This window comes from Zonotrichia albicollis, chromosome 1 (genome assembly GCF_047830755.1).
Source record: "Zonotrichia albicollis isolate bZonAlb1 chromosome 1, bZonAlb1.hap1, whole genome shotgun sequence".
NCBI lineage: Eukaryota > Metazoa > Chordata > Aves > Passeriformes > Passerellidae > Zonotrichia > Zonotrichia albicollis.
This window is the reverse complement of record NC_133819.1, coordinates 39196308-39213933: the sequence shown is the minus strand read 5'-3', so window position 1 is coordinate 39213933 and position 17626 is coordinate 39196308. Positions and strand designations below refer to the sequence as shown.

General features: G+C 41.0%; 1 protein-coding gene across 11 annotated transcripts in view; it reads right to left on the bottom strand.

Moving 5' to 3' along the window:
• The window catches only part of RARB (retinoic acid receptor beta), a 323775-nt gene that overhangs the window by 74961 nt on the left and 231188 nt on the right, over window positions 1-17626 (bottom strand). The window contains exon 1 of one of the 11 annotated variants that reach the window (XM_074538695.1): window positions 15945-16757. The exons of 9 other annotated variants lie outside the window; for them this stretch is intronic. In XM_074538695.1, the coding sequence (XP_074394796.1) occupies window positions 15945-16101 (157 nt within the window). In that variant the 5' untranslated portion in view covers window positions 16102-16757. Of the gene's footprint in view, window positions 1-15944; window positions 16758-17626 lie in introns of those variants that run through there. One more of the 11 variants, XM_005480951.4, reaches the window with a different exon arrangement.

The window sequence follows — 17626 nt, the reverse complement described above, 5'->3', positions numbered from 1 at the left end:
AGGGCCAAGAACTGCATCTGGTTATACCTGTGTTACTCTCAAGACAGCGAGACTTAATGACGTGCTAGTAACTGAGAACAGGAGCGTCTTTCGCTAAATAAATGGCCAGGCAGACACCGTGAGTGAGCCGGGGTGAAAGTAAGAGTAGAGACAGCATGGCCGCAGGCTTTGGCAGGCAGAGTTTACAGGGCAGCAGTTCATCACTTTGTATTAGGAGCCTACCTTCGAAATGAAAAAGAAAACATGTTAAATGAAAAAAATAAATCGTATGGAAAACTGAAGAAAAACATCCGAAAGATGCTAGCTCTGTGGTTTTTTCAGGTCGGTGATTTTCTGCCTGTCCATTACCATGCAAAACCACATCAGTCTCAAGTGAAAATTCTGCATTACTGCAAAACTGAAAAATAGGATCTTCCTTAAAAAAAAAAATACATAATTGTGCCATCATCTGTGTGAAGTTAGATTGTCCTCTGAAATGAAATTTTCTTACAGTTCATACCCTGGCTGCTTTACCTGTGAATTCCCATGGTCAGATCTTTATGTGGAATAAAGTGGCATAGGCAAAGAAGATGCACAAATGTAGAGAAGGTGAGAACTCTGACCTCTTATTCTTTATGAAAAATAAGCTTATTTCTGTGGCCTACTGATACAAATGTGATGTAACAAATTCAGTGCTTTCCCTATAGGATCAAAAATTTTAAGAAAAGGCCTACTGTAAGGAAAGAAACACTTAAAAATAAAAGGGGTCTGATTCTTTTCTTCAGCTATGTTTTACGGTGCTGCTACTCCACTAATTCCAAAAAAAGACTTGCAAACATAAATGGGAGAAAACCCAGATCCAGTATCATCAGTAAGAAATTAAAATTGCAAGGGCAATGAAATAGTTGCTATAATCTCTACATCCAGATATTTTAGTAAGTCATAAAGTCTCCATTTATAGTTATTAAATGTTTTATAGTGTTTTGAGGATTTTTATTTTTAAGTCTTTTCAAGCACTAAAACAGAATAACTCAGAGTATTATTCTAAAGGAATGATTTTATTCTTCAGAACTCACCTCCTATCCAAGTTGGTATTAGTTTTTGGTATTACTTTGTCTGCCAAATAAATTTTTTATTTTCTGTATGTTCAACATATCTTATAACACTATTCATCATGGCTTTTTGCTGTGGCTTGAATCCAGCAAGAAAAGGAGTGTTTTAATATCTTTAATCATGTAATACTATTACACAGTTGTTCAGTACCACATGGACAAAATAAAACTATTGTGCTCTCTTTGGAAATGCCATAAAACTGACTTGCTGTGTATTATTTTATATATCATTTAATTTCTCAAATTTTAGGAGCATTAGTTCAGAACATTTTGATCTTAAAGTGCTTTCAAATCTTAAAATTAATAGAGTGACTCAACAAGAGCCAATTCAGTGATCAAAACTACTTCAAGTTAGTAGAGTAGCAGTTAAAATGCTTATCATTACAATTAATTTGTATTACAGCCACACTGCTGGATATCGCTAATTGATTTATATACCCTCCTTTCTATACCCATTTACAAGGGCAATTATGAACTCCATCACATGTTTAAATGGGATACATTAGAACATTACCTAGAAACTAGACTGCTGAGCTTAAAATCCTTAAGAACAGGTAAATTCTTCATTAATGGGTAGGTTATCAACTCACTACAAATGGCCTATAACCTTTTAAGGAAGCACACGGTGCTAATATTTTACTTTTCATGGGCAGTTGGAGGTTGGCTCCAATGATGAGCTCCAGTGCTATCTTTAATTGTTTTTAAAATTGCATATTATAGGCAGCAATAAACACAAATTAGTATTATACCATCCACAGCTTTCTGCAAGGCATGGTTTCTATAAACAAGTTAAAACGCATACATCTGTAAATAATAAGTGTAAGTATGCTGAATTTAATGAATAAGGGCACTAAAAGAAATTGAACAGTAGGGGTTCAGCAATTAGAGTAACTGCCCATTTTATTAAAAATGTATTGTTTCCAGCTTTCACTTTAGAAGGCTTTTATTGCTTTGCTAATTCTAAGTTTTGATTTCCTTTGAAAAGGATGTCTAATTCCTTATTTTTCTTTGACAGCCCCATCACACAGCACTCGCCTTTTTTACAAGGCAGTGGACAACTGTGAACCTTTATATCTCCTTGCTCGGGATCTCACTCTCAGGCTGCAGACCTTTGTTTGGCATTATGCCACCCAGAGGTATGATTCCTTATCAAGTAAGGTTTCATGGCACAACGAAGCTGAGATGAAACCTGCTGAACCAGCACCCCCCAGGCAGCCACCCCTTGGCCCTTTCCCAGAGGTTGCCAACACTCTGGCAGAGGGAAGAGGGGAGGAGCACGCTTCCAGCTCCCCAGCCATGTCCCCTCAACCCAGGGCCATTTGCTGAAGCTCAGGCCACGAAATGGAGCCAAGAGTTTTCTGCTGCAAGAGGACAGGGCAGTGTGCAGACTGGGAGGAGCAAAGGTAGCTCCTCAAACCAGGCAGATATCCCAGTACACGTCTCCCACACCCCACCCTCACTGCAGTGAGCCCCTGTGCTATCCCTGCTTGCACATGGATGTTTTACATCCATGTAGCTCCCTTCCCAAGTGTTGAGATTATTCCTTACACTAGCCTAATTGCACCCACGTTGCTGCTCTGTGGGGTTATAATTAAAACAATCCATTATTTCCATTTAGGCATGACACAATAACAGGAAAAATATGGCTTTCATCACTTGAGCTTATCTGCAAATAGGACAGTCAGACCAAAACTTGACCTTTCTAACATCCTACAGCACACGTACATTTGCAACATCTGAGGCCAAAACAGGGACATACTCTGTCCTCCTTCATCCCCTCAGCCTGCCAGACTAGGACAGTGCAGAACTAAGAGCAGCTCACCCCTACATTTCTGATACTAATGTAAGCGATCCCAGTTTATGAATATTTAAGAACTTTGTCACTATCTTTTGAGAGAGCAAATGAAATATAGAGTTTACCAAGCTGTAATGCTCACCTGAGTGGAATTTCAGTATTTTTGAATTGAATTAGTACCTGCCAGACTAAAAATGGCAACACAGTGGGGAAGGTAACATGAAAACTAAGACACTAACAAATTTCTTTTCCTTGTAATTCACAGCACCTTGACATTGAGTTCATAAAATATTTTGATCTGGTTTTTTGGGGTTTTTTGTTTTTTGGTTTTTTTTTTTACTTGTAATTTTCCATTAGTGCAGTTAACATGGAAAACATCCCTCTGCCCCTCTCACAGCAGGTTGAGCAAAAGCTGAAATCTGGGAAGGAGTGTGGTATCCCAGAGCCAACTGGTAGCAGTTCTCTTGACTGTGGCTCAGAGCACACTTCCTCATTCTGCCTAGAAGATCTAAGATCGATAAAATAAGACATCCACAAGAGCCTGGAGACAACATCCATGACTGCAGGGCCCATTTCCCAATAGTCTGTTTTCCTATTCTCTACCTGCAGTAGATTTTCCTATTAAACCATTGGAATGAGGAATGTTCATAATTTTACCTGTATGTTTTCTGTCATTACTATTCTCACTCAGAAGTGAAAAAATATGCACACACTGTACTTCAGGAAAACACATATGTGCTAACAGTATTTCCTAGTCACCTGGTCTTTCTTATCCAACACCTAACTTCAGCAGTGATTCTTTTTATTCCAGATAAGCTACTCAAAACTGACTGCAATACCCCTGCCTTGCAAACAGGAAAAACATCAGCCGTACTTTATATAGAATATGACAGAAGGAAAGTACTCTGTTCCCGAAGAACTGAAAAAGCAAAATTCAGTCCTAGTAGCTGATGTCCCAAGAAACTCGAGGCAAAACATATTCTGAAAAAGTGAAGTTACTCTTCCCCTATGAGGTTAAAATCCAGAAGATCTCTGGTTACTGTGCTATAATAATTTGAAAATGTCTCTATTATGAACACTCCCTACTACAGTACGCATGTGTTTCATAAAAGATACCCTTTTTTAGGGGGAAAAAGCCCCTTTTCCTGCCATGTTTGAGAGATTTGGGCCATTATTTTCCTGATAAATTAGGCTAATATTTACAAATGCTTTTCCAGTTGTCACAGTTCATTCAATGCAATCTTCCTAAACTTTCTGAAGGACTGCTTTAGTGCCTCTGCCAATACCCAAAGGATTCTGAAGACACAGCAAAGTATTATTGCCAACACACCAAGGCTATTAAAAATGTAGATAGCTGTGAAACTGTCTGTAAGACTACCCATTTCACTTGGAGCTCCAGAAAACTTCCAAACTATGGCACTGCTATTTCAGTGAGTTACTGTAACAAGGCAGAGCAGCCATTTTAAGGAATTAGTGAAATCAGCGGTGGAGGGTTGCTGGTTAGAAATCACTGCTTTTAATTTCGTAGTATTTGCACAAGTCTGACAACTGCACAGCTGCACAGAGTTGCCTCAAACTGTAATATAAACTAGGCAAGCTTTCCACAGAGTAAGTTCAATATGCTTTCCATTACTTCCCATTCTAAGGTCTGATCCTGTTGTGCTTTTCATTACACAGACTTGTCAGAAATTTTGGAAAATCTTCTCAGTTCTTTTCCCACACTTTACTCACCAGACACAAGTTTGACATCCAAAGATGACAACCTATAAACCCAGTAATTTTTAACAAAGTGTAACCTGTAAGCTCAAGGGATGCTGTCTGAGAAAACTCACTTCTCACAACCTTACCCTGGGACCAGACAATCCCAGTGGGACAGGGGCACATTTTGGAAAACTCTCATACCACCCAGGAACAGGGAGACCCTGCTGTTTCATGGCACCCCCGGCATTTGCAAACCAGTTTGCCTGATCACTGGCTTCTATTGTTTCCTGAGATAAGCAGGGCCCCAGTGAACAATTAGAGCTTTCAATAAATAATCTGTAAGCACATTCATTTGATTTACTGTTATTTGATATAGCAGTTAGTTTCAATGGGGCAGTTACTATTGATCACTTAAAGTACTACAGACAAACATGAAACACTTCCAGAACTCCATGGATTATTACTCTTTATCTGCCACTCATCTGGGTTACTTGTAATGGTTGTGAAATTTAAAATCAATAACAACAATTAGTGTTTGTTATACTCTGAGGAATGAATCATGTGAAATATGTTTTGTTACTAAAATGAAATGCTGAAGAGCTTGCAAGCAGGAAAAACTCTTGTAAATAGCAAGACTCTAAAATAATTTCTCTTGGTATTAGCATCCAATAAAGGGGGTAAAGGAAATTAAAAGCAGGTATTTTAAATGCACACAGAAGTACACACAATTATAAATAAAAATGCATTGGTAGGATTTTCAAAGGAATAAAACTTTCAATGAAACTCAATGAAAACCCAAGTTTTCCTTAGAAAATTCCACTACAACTCCTACAATTTCCTGCTCCTCAGACTCTATAGGAGTTTTGGGTTGTTAATCATGGCAGGACTTGTTCCTATAGATAATTGATAGACAATTGCCTATCAATTATTGTAGATAACTGAAGACAAAGGAAAAGCTCTGACTTCTTTTCCAACTAGCTTTTACTGGAGATTATCACCAAAAAAAAAATCTAGGAAATTAATGGAAATTGATTTTCAGGTGTATATGTAGAAAAACACCTTCTCCCTTCAGAAGTTTTATAAATGTATAGAAATAAATTGTGAGTCTAATTATATGGATGGAAATAACAGCATTTTGAGATTTCTGCTAAAGTAGTAATGCTACATAATTAAAATGCAAAACAATAAGAGAAATATTTTATCATTAAAATGTAACTAGAGGTCTGTGTGAAATCATACATTCAAAAGACTTGTTTTTCATCAATTATTTGTTATTTATCTGATGTAAATATAAGAAGGTCTAATTAAAATGTATGACTCCTTATACAGCTTCTTGTCATTAAGACCAATGAAAGCAAACTGAAGACCATAATGAAATAATTATGTTTGCCTTTAAGAATCCTCTTCAACAACACATGGTAGTACCACACTAAATTAAAACATCAGGAACTAAATTTCTCTTGCATCTATTTCCATTTTCACTAATTATACCCCCAAGCTTTCCAATAGACCAGGCCCTGAAATTCTTTTGAAGCTGAAACAGCCTAAGGAACAGCAACCTTTTCATAGTAATGGACTTTGAAGAAGAAACAAAGGTAACGCAGCCCTGGAAGGATTAATATTTCAAATAGAGTTATCATGTGAAAATATGTGTTTATTTGAAAAATGGGGAAAAGATTGTTGATAAAAAGCCAAATATGTGTTCCAAGGAAACCAATACTCTGATTTAATCTCATTTGATTGCGTCATTCCTTCCTAACCTCTTTTTCTCAGAGTATTTTCTTCTTCTGCACAGAAATTCAAGTTAGCAAAAGCATAAAACAGTACTGCTGGGCAGTGCCAGTGTACCACACTGTAACTGAGCTCTGCTTTCACATTTTGGTGAAGGTGAAAAATTGCAGTGTTCCTAATGGACTCCATTTCAGGGAGAAGGGAACAGCTATTTGCCCAAACTGCCTCCAGACATGCAGTGCATCCTAACACACAGCTCCTGCTTTAACCACATAAGTCTTGCAGGACCTCACCAAAACACAGAGAAAGGAAAGGATTCGGATAAGGAAGAGGAAAAAAAAAAAAAACCACAGGAGGATATGAGTCAGCTCTGACTTCTTGCAGGCAGCTGAAGGCTTCTTTTCAAAACTTCAGGGAGATAATGGATCCTTCTTGGTGTGGTGTCAGAAAACTGAATGTGGCAATAGGCACAAAGCACAGAAAGATGAGCAGTTCACATGCCTAACCTGCATAGCATGTGACTATATGTGCAACTAGAAAAACACAGCTGGAATGTGCTCTCCAAACGGAGAGAGGAAGGCAGAGGTTCACTAGGGAATGAAGACTTGGGAAAAGCAGCTTGCCCTGATCAAAGACACTGAAAGACATAGGTGATTTGCCATTTGTTCTGCATTTTACACCTTAGTGTTCAAAGTGTGGAGTGAAATTAGAAAGATCTTTAGAAAGTCCAAGACTTTCCAGCTAACCTCTAAGGAGGATTTGACATACACCCTCACCCAGCAACTAATGAAATTTCTTCCTCAGCTGAATGAAAAGAACTATGCTAACAAAGCAATGCTAAGGATTACTCTGCAAGACGAGGGGAAAAAGAAAAAACCTCCTCAGACCAAAAGTTGAAAGACAGTAATATGAACAAAGGCTTAAAACCAAAGAAAGAACCCCCAAGCTCAGGACCTGATCTTAACAATAAGAAAGTTCATCCATGCATGGCATTTTAGCCAGTCCTTTCACTTGTGCCCTAAGCCAAAACCCTGAGGCTGGTGGATCAGTGAGGGTGGATCTCTGTGAAGGAGGGGAAGTTTGATGAGAAGTTAGGACCTTTGATTAGAGCAACCCGGAGAGGAGTGCAAAATCCCGAGAGAGAGACAAGCTTTGGGGGGCACAGGCGTTTTCCTGTGCCTAAACCAAGATCCTGGGGGAAGCATCTGCCTGCAGATCCACAGCACTTGCCCAAGGGGAGGTCCAGTGTCAGGTATCGCCAGATGGCACTGTGACACAGTTTTCCAACTCCCTTTTCTTCATGAGAGAGTGAACGTTCGGTCTTGGAAAGATAGGCAACCCTGGTCCTCTCGTGAGTTTTTGAGTAGAAGATGAGGAATTGAAGTGGCAGAGGAGCCTGTTTCCTGCCCCGGGCTCTGCCCACGGCCAGTCCCTGAGCAAATGTGCTGGAGGCTCTGAGACCCCCAAAAGCCAGGGCACAGCTGTTCTGTGCCTGAACACCTCTGTCCCCAGCTGGTATTTGTGAACAACTGAAATACTTGAATCAACTCAGATGATGTTACATTCACTTATCATGCAAGAACCCAGAAATCCTCTTGGTATCAGTCACCAGCTGGCAGAGGAGTCATGCTGGGTCAGGACTGGAAGATGAAGGAGCTCTCGTAGGAGATGAGAGGCACACCTCTGTATGATGTGCTGCTGTGTCATCAGCCAGCCCGGCAGAGAGGACCAGCAGAGAGGTTCAATGGCCACTTCAGGAATTACCTCAAGCAGCATTCAGATTAAAAAATAAATAAAATAAGATAATTCAAGAGACTTTTTGTGTTCTTTAACTGTATTGGTGGGGTGGGGGATTTTTTTTTTGTTGGTTTTCTTTTGGTTTGCTTTGTTGGGTTTTTTTTTGGCGGGGGGGGGGGGTTGTGTTTTGGTTTTGGGAAGCGGTAATTGAACCATTTCTTCCATTCTTTCTATCTTACAGGCACAAATGGCTTTCTATAATCAAAGGACCCACTGAAGGAAATCTGTGTTAAATCAAGCTGTGCTTTTTGTCTCCAGTTGGTGCAACACTGGTCAACCTGCTTGATTGTTCAACACCTCTGCAATGCATCTTTAAAAGAAGACTGATCCTTTTTTCTTTATAAGAAAAGATGCTGGATGTTCATTGTGCTGAATATCCAGCACAGTGACATGAACTTTTACTGCTATTTCCTAAAAGTACCAGTACACAAATACACCAAAGGCTCACTCATACATCCATTCTGTCTCTAAAACTCTCTACTAAAATTGAGGGTGGAGGATTGAGTGCATTTAAGTGCTTCACTAGATAAGGCTGTAAAAGACAAAGACATCCTTAATTTGTCATTTTATTGTTCAAAGATCCTTGCTAAAAATACAATGTGAGCCTAGAGAAAAATATTATGGTTCAATGGAAAGAGATCCTCCAAACCATTAACAGAAACTAAGCTGTGCTAAAAAAATCTCTTTGTTGAAAGACATTTCTCTGCTTTTTTTCTTAGGGGATGCACTTAGAGGGTAGAATGTAAGTCACTGAAAGTGCATAAAACGGAAATCCTTCCAAACTATGGATGGACTCTAAAATCATGTCCTTGGCAGTGAAGATCCAGAGCACTCTGAGAATTTATAAATACTCATTCAAGCTTTAACCTATTAAACCTATACAAGTGTAGCCTGTATGTGTATATTTAACTTACATAGTTTTATAATATTCAGTTTATATATGGTATAAGCAGGGGAAAGAAAAATCACCTTGTCCAAGGGGAACAGAAAGTATATTATATACTTTGTGTCTAGGATTCTTTAACACAGACTTGCTGGATTATATTTCCATCTCTCTTAACAAAAGTATTTGAAGAAGATTCAAGGCTCAAACAGAACACTAAAAGAAAGTGGGGTCAGTTATATAAGGGCTAGCACTAGTTTGTTAAAAGTCTTTTTTCCTACCCACTCCCAAATAAAGGGACAAAGAAGTGAACATTGTGGGAATGTGTTTCTAAACCACATGATATCCTTATCAGATTGTCATGTACAAGGGAGGTTCTCACACAGGGACCCCATGCTGGTGAGCTGACCTGTCACATGATGCAAGTTCTACACTCCTATTCAGATTACTAAAATGAGCTGAAGAAAACTAGATTTCCCCTCCTCCCTCCCCCCCAAATAAGCAAAATGCACAGTGACCAAAGTCATATTAATTCGCTGCCACTGGGAAAGCAATCCTGAGCAGCTGCAAATAAGTGAGTATACGAAGAAGATAATCTAGCTATTAAAATCTATACCACAATTAATATCTGCTGAGCAGACTTTATTGCAGAGAAGCAAATAGAGAATCAGAGAAATGTGTGTGTCAGACAAAATAGAAGGAAAAAAAACTCAGTTAATTTGTAAATTTATGGAAAGAGAGTAATATATTTTTATAAGCAAGTCCTACTTTGTCATATAAGTGTCTCTATTTTCACTGTTGATGTTGGGAACACTGTCACTGAATTACTTTTTCATGTTTGGGGGAAGTGGAACAGTCCTGTAAACACTTTTAATATTAAATGAAGGTTTTAAATAGTATTTGATCATTCAAATATATGGCCTGCTTTAAAAAGTGCTGAGGGAGCTCCTAGATGCTCAGCATATTTGGAAATGAAGCCATGAAATGTGAATTTAGGATGCTAACTTTAGGCTACTGTTTCTGACATTCTTAACTTTTGAAACATATTTGCTCATGCAACAACAAATTAATTAAATCCCAGACCTTAGACTGTTTTTAAGAAGACAGTTTAAAATTCACGGTTTTGGATGCAAGCCGTTTACAGATTACAATTAGGAGGAATAGCTAAGATTACTGTGACCAAAAAACTGCACAGAATCATTTCCACATTATATCAGTTGGTTTCTTTTATAACTGGAATATGGTTCTCATAAAAGGGTGGCAGCGGTAAGACATTACTCCTTGTTTGCCTGCTAGAAAATCCAGTTTTGTTACCCTCCTGTCTATATTTTTCCTGAAGCACAGAGAAAATTATTATTCTGCTACTTTAGAATAGTTTTGAGCATTTTGAGGCTTGTATTTTGGTGGTTCCGTTTGGTTTGAAAGGGCTTGGATTTCAGCAAGAAGTGGCATGGGTCACAGTGCATGGGGACAGACTTCATGCACATGAGCAAAGGTCAAAATCAATCATAGCTTTGTATTTCCAGGCCTATTACTTTTGGCAGTTTATCCTGCCAGAAGGGGCTAAAATATTTGCCTCCCAAAAGGAGTAAACATCAATAGGGGGCAGGAATATAATCAGCTTCTCAACAACTGGGCAATGAGAAATGAGGGTGAAGGATCCCCTCCTCGCCGCAGCCACTAAGCCATCTAAATGTTAGATGCAACATTTTCAGCAAAAAGTTGAAAGATTTCACAGCACAGTGACTTGAAAAGGACAATAGGCCTATTTAGGCAATTATATTATGCAGGCTTTGTTATTAGGCAGCCCTGCTCAGCCCCAGAAAGTCTGGATAATCAAAAGTGTCCAAGTACAGGAAGGGGAAAAGTACAACCCCACCCTCCCGCACAACCGCTGCCAGGACCTCTGGATTTGAAGGGTAAAGTCTATTTACCGAAGTTCCTTGGCCATTTTATACATCAACTGATATCCTTCCTCATGGGGCTGCGTGCTACAGCCCAGCAAAGCTCTGGAAAGCCCTCTGAAACCACAACTAATTTGGCCCCAGCCGCCCGCCCCTGTAAATTCAGTGCTCAGAAGCTGCTGCCAGCCCCCCAGGCAGGAGAGGGATGCTCCCCCCGGCTCGCACGCATACCAGGACCGGTCCCCACGGCCAAACAGATCTGGAAACTCATCACAGCTGTGCTCTGCTTTTGAGGTCTCAATAGGACGGGGCACAGCGTGGCCGACCGCGGCAGACAGCAGTCCTTGCGAGCACAATGTCCCTTTCACAGCCCCGCTCCCAAATCTAAATGCTGGCTGTGCAACACAGCCGCACTTCATCGGCCGCGTAAAGGGCGGTATATAAATTAGATCTGAGCAAAAGCAAGCAAAGCTTGGCGTGTTTCGGGGAGGTGGGACCGCAACCCGCCGAGCAGGGCGCCTCGCTGCCCCGAGCGAAGCCCCTCGGCTTGGCCGGGCTGCGGGGCTGGCGTGACGCACACATGGTTAACAGAACCCGCTCAGCAGTAAGTAGGGATTTAACTGGATGTGAGGATGACTAACTTCGCTTTCTGAAACACTATCTCCCTCTTTCAACTCCTTAACTTCACCGTAACCCTCTTGAAGGCATCGCCTCAGAAGCCTGGCTTTGTTCTGACAAGTTGCACCTTTGCTGCACAGACTCATTAGGCAAGCAGGGAGTCACCCAAAGATACACTGCTTTTCCTCCGAGCTTATCCCACCCTGACTTCACCAGCGAAAGCCTCTCATCATTTTTGTCTGCAGGAGTTTTTGACAGTGGTGCGTGTCCATTAGGGTTTTCCTGTGCCAGCAGCCGAATCAGGCTAGCTGCATCACACTCTACGTAGAGAATAGTTTTCCCCTTTCAGTTATTTTGGAAGAAAAATACCCCACACATTTTTTTTTTAAATGAAGTGGATCAGAAACAAACATTTTTTTCATCACATATTTCAGAGCATTAAGCGAGACGTATAAAAATTTAAACAAAGGCTCTATCCCTAAGCAAATCAGTCCTAGCCATTTAGCTGTAAAGTTTATAGATGAACTTCAAAGAAAATAACCTGGTTCAAACAGATCTTGCCTTCTGGGCACTAGCAAACACACCTGCAGCCATTTGATACTTGGGAATGCAGATTACAAGTCCTTCACTTCAAAATGTTTGTTTTTTAATTCAGAAAGATGAAAGAAAATAAAGTAGTGAGCTTTTTTTTTTTTTTGGTGGAACACAGATGTTTCCAGTGCTTGCAGGGAATGGGAACCTAACCCAAACACTGCAATAATCCAGAATTTTGAAGGAAAACGCATGCTTTTGGGAGTCCCATCTTCATGAACTTTCTGAAAGTTAATACCTGCTAGCCCCTCTCAAGGCAAATGCTTCCTACCAAACTGTAATAAGAACTGCATACTATGTGAGCCTCAACATCCCAGCGTGTTCTGCTGCCATGTCCACAACTTTTGATTTCATCAAATCTTTTATGCTTCTAACCCTAAGGAAATGCAGTAGGCAGTAGTCATCTACTTGATATAATTAGCTGAAACACTACATAATGCCAAACAAACTTACTCTTGTTTTGGGCCTGTTCATTTGTTTTTTTCCCTGTTTAATTAATGAAGACTAATGAAGACTTTTTTAATAGGCTTTTCCAAGGTCAGATCTCCATTCTTTGCAGCTCCTCTCTTAGGACCTGTCCTCTTCCCACCTCCTCAGTATTTAGTTAGCTCGTGTTTCACCAAAAGTTATTGGTTTTCTCTCAGTATTTGCTGCCATTGCACTATGAGGGAGCAGAATATTCTAACTTATTTAAAAAACTATAAATTACTCATTCTTACAATCTTAACTCTTTTGTCCTGTTAAGAACTATCCTTGTCTAATTTAATTACACCAACCTGATTTTTATCTTACGACAAAATGTGTGAGAACTAATTACGATTAAAAGTGCAGTTGGTTCTAGTCTTATTTCTGAGTCCACAATTTTGTTTGCAAACAAGTAATCTCATTTTAAATCTACAACAACATAACTAGAATCACATAAAGCATAAACTCATATGAGTGCAAATTTAGGGGGGCTTTTTGTAATCTTGTAACACACCATGCAATACGCAGTGGCTAAGAGTTGTGTTGCAAACCCAGGGCAGGTTTTTCCTCCCACAGGGGAGAGGAAAAAAAATACCACACAAGTTAAGGTCATGTTAGGGTTGCGTCTTATCCTCTATTTTTACTTTGCAGACCCTCATGGACTAGAAAATTCATGATGCTGCAGGAGTGCACTAGCTTAGTGAATTGTAACAGGATTAACGTACGGAAGATGTGCTGAAGTTGGAGACCTACAGCATTCTGCCCTAAACCCTGCAATGGCCAATTTCACCAGCATTTCAGTTGAAACCCTGATGCTGTCTGGGATTGTTACTGGCCTGCTCTGAGCTTGCACTATCCATGTACTATTCCCTCAACAACCATTTACCTTTTACTCTACAATCACATCTCTATCAAAGCAATATTTCTAAGGCCTAAGGCAATGGCTGCAGGTGTACTGGCTTGGATTTCTTTTTGCAGAGCCAAAAATTAAACAACAAATTAGACCAAAAAAAAGCCTATCACACTTCTAACAATTACAAAATTTGATTATTATTACATTACATCAAATCAGAGAGGTCTTCGTAAAAATGGAGAATCAGGAAATGCTAGAGTTAGAATTGAACATTGCTATCTTTACATTTATAAGCAGTGAAGCAACCTTTAAACTATTAAAAGCTTTCTGGAGCACAAAATTTCTAGTTCTGTCATATTTTCATGAGATGTAAGATAAAAATCTTAACCTTTGAGAGAATTTTAGTATTTCATAATCCGCTTATATACTTACTCATGCATAAACAGCGTACACATTCTTCAAAACTGAAAACAAAATTTGCTCTAAGGTTTCAAACAGAAATCTTAATTTGGACTCTAACTAAACTGTTTTTCCACATTTCTATACCATTAACTTTCACAGTTCAATTTATGGCCACTGTACTATGATTCAGGTTTCGACCCGATTCTAAATTCCCATGAAGTGAAGATTAATCCTACTGCTTACGAAGTTACAAGACTGGATTCCTGAACGCATTTTCCAGTATTTTTATTTACTCTTGTTAATATGAGTTTCTTTGATTAGCTAAACTTTCCTGTTATCAACACTTGTCTCTTATCACAGGCCCTAGGCAAATGACATATTTACCACTCATTCCATTCTGATAAGGGTAATCCTGTGTTTAACTTGCCCAAGAACAAACACCATATATTTTGTTTTTAAGAATCCTGCTTCTAGGTATTAACAACACACAAGAGAAAGAGCAGGACATTTTAAAGCCAGGAGTTATTTAAAGAATATTTTGCAAGTGTAAGCTTTTAACGACAGTATATATGCCTCCTACTCCAGGAAAGTTTATTTAATTCCAAGTTTCCACAATATCACCACTGAAGTTATACTAAAGTTTAAACCATGAAAGGAGGAAAAAGCATTTTTAGTAAAACATCTGGTTTGGATTTCTGTTTTTGCTAACTGAAGCTCTCCCATAGCTAGTAACACTATTTTGAAGTAAAAGCTTTGTTTCATATTTTGTTTGAAGCATTTTGAAAACAGTGCGAAAAAAATAAATATCCCATGCTGAACTTCGCAGTCTCCTTCTAATTGTAAAGGCATCAAAACATTTGCAGTGTTGTAGGCCGCTAGTCACTGATTTTTACAATTCTGTTTTCATTACTCAACCCACACAAATGTCATATGGTGTCTGAAAACTTTTGAGCCGAGTGAAACACACTCTTTCACCAAACACCCTTAAATTTATTTTTCAATTACCTACTCCACCCCTTTGAAATGTCGAAGAAAGAACTCCTCTAATTCCTAGTTAACTTTTTAACATACCGCAAAACAGAAATTTCCAAGAGCATTATACAGTTAATGGTGTACTGAAGTGTTCGAGAGCGTGCTAAAAACATTTTGATAGATAGCCAAGTCATTTATCTAAATCACTGTCAGGGCAGTGAAGCATCCTGCAAGCTTTTAAGCATAGTATAAGGTGATGTTTTCTGGCACTTTTTGTCATTTCTCAAACTTGAAACTGGGGTGTTAAAATACAGCTATTGTTTATCATCTACATATTTCAGCAACAAATCAAGACCCTATAACATAGTAACACATTTTCAGGAGTGTCCTACCACTAACTCTCACTCCTCTGTTAACAGTGCATCGCTGTCTGAATCTCAAGGTATAGAAATAATTGATGGTTAAACTCAAAGGGTGTTCACAGTAAGTAGTTTTCTAGCAAAACAGCAACTTCTTAGAGCAACAAAGTGAAGAAGAAAGGTGGCAGCAAGGTCAGTACAAAGAAATATTGCCTTTTCTTCGGGAACTTATAACTACTGTCTGATTTTTGGAATGGCAACCTACCCACTGCAATTCCACATCTTTACAAGAACTGTAGAGATCAACATTTTAATTGCTTGGCTGCTCTGCTAAAATGCACTTCAAGACAACATGCATCCTGATTAGCAAATGTGCTACAAAATTAGATTAAGGAGGGGGGGGGGAAGCTACCACAGAGATGTTATGTAAATTCGTCTTTCACTGGTTGGAGTTTTGCAAGTATTTGCTGTATTACATTACGATTTTATGTGTTCCTGTTTGGCTCCTAACTGTTGTTAGGATCAATATGCCACATGAGAAGGGATAAACAGAAAGAAGTCCGGTGCTTCTTTCCTCTTTCCTTTCTTGCCAAAAGGAGAAAAAAATAGCTTGCAAACCACATTTTGCACAAAAACTCACCCCACCCCTCATTACCTCTGCACTTAATTATCGGTCTTTCTTTTTTAAATACATGCAAGTAAATAAATTAAATAAGTAACAACAACAACAATTATAATAAGAGTAATTGCTTTAAAGTGGAAAAAGAACAGTTGGGACCTACATTGAGCACTGTGCCGGTGTTGCCACTCTGTTTGTGCCAATCCACTGAAGCATGCTTTGAGAGCCTTCTCCTGGAGCATGCAGGAAGACGGACTCGCAGTGTAGAAATCCAGCATCTGAGCAGGGCTCACTGCTAGAACGTCCATACAGTCAAACATGATTCCCCCTGCACAGAATGCCTGCAAAAGTGCTTTCCTCTAGGTGTGGAGGAAAATGGCACATAAAAGTACACCCAACTCCATCAAACTCTGCCCCTTTTTTGGCACGTAGGCTGTTGGTCTTTTTCCCAGACCAGAATCATGAATTATGACAGACAACACAGCTAAAAGCCTGTAATTGATCCAAATGATCATTTACCATTTTCCAGGCTGCCCAGCCAATCCAGCAAGATGGGGGGATGCGAGCCGCATTCCAAGTTTTAGCTACCATCAATTTCCCCCCAAAATTTCTTGAGAGTCAGTCCAGCTCCCGAGGCGCTCGCCGGGTGTGTGCCGCGTCCCACGCCGTGCCAATCGCCCACCTCCCCGGGATAAAACAGCTCCGGTGGAGGCGCGGGATCCCCCTCGGCCGTGAATAGATGCTTCTGCCTCTGAACAGCTCACTTCCTACTACTTGTGTCACAGGGAATGAAAGATTGAATTGCCTAATATATGCGAGTGAACTTTCCGTGAACCCTTCCCAGGCTGCTAACCTTCAAATGACCCAAGCGGTCTGACATCACCAGCTCCCAGGATTCTCACACGCCTTCACAACTCCCAGCAGCCCTGCAAAAAAGCCAGGCAGGCGGGCGGGCGGGCAGGCAAAGGCGAGCCCCAGCCCTGCCGGAGTCGCCCCGCGGCCGCCGAGCGGGCGGGTGCGGACGGGGAGCGCAACTTACGAAAAGATCCAAAATAATAAAGTAATTTAAAAATAAAATTAAAAAAAAAAAAAGCCAAACGCAACAACAAGGAGGAGGAGGGGAAGGGGGTGGGAAGTAAAAAAGCGGCGTTTTCAGCGGTTGCAGGGGACGGAGAATTTGAAAATTCCAGCTCAATTTGCTGAAAGTTCTGTGCCCCCCTCCCTCCCTCACACACACACACATTCCTTTCCTCCCCGGAGAGGCCACGAGCGAGGCGCAGGCGCTGCCGCTGTTCCAGAGCCAGGGACATGGGCTTCGCCCCAGCTGCTGGGCTGGCGGGCTGGGCTCGGGAGCAGCCTCATCCCGGCGCTGCCCCGGCACACGCCAGCGGGGACCCCGCTCACTGCCACCCGCGGGGACCCCGCTCGATACTACTCGCAGGGACTGCGGCCGGTGCCAGCACCACTCTCAGCGGGGAATCGCAGGGGCCCGTCCCTCCTGGGCGAGGGGGGGCGATCAGGCCCCATCTCTCCGCACCATCCTTCCCTCACCCCGGCTCCTAAGTCACCCAGAGCTCCCTGGTTTCCCCGATGGGTCAGATTTGGCACTGCCCTGGAGGGTCTGTCCCCAGGACTGCGCCTGGGGCAGGAAGCAGCCACGCATCCCCTCTTCTCCCTCCCCAGCCCCGCCGCCGCCGGGTCCTGCCTGTCTCTGATTAGTAGAGAGGGGCTGGGGCCGCTCGTGTAGCCCCGGAGGGGCTGTGTCGGCTTTCAGAGGGCTAATGAGCCCCAGCTCCCCGGGAGGGGAGAAAGGCCACGGGCTAATCCATGGGGGACAGGACCCAG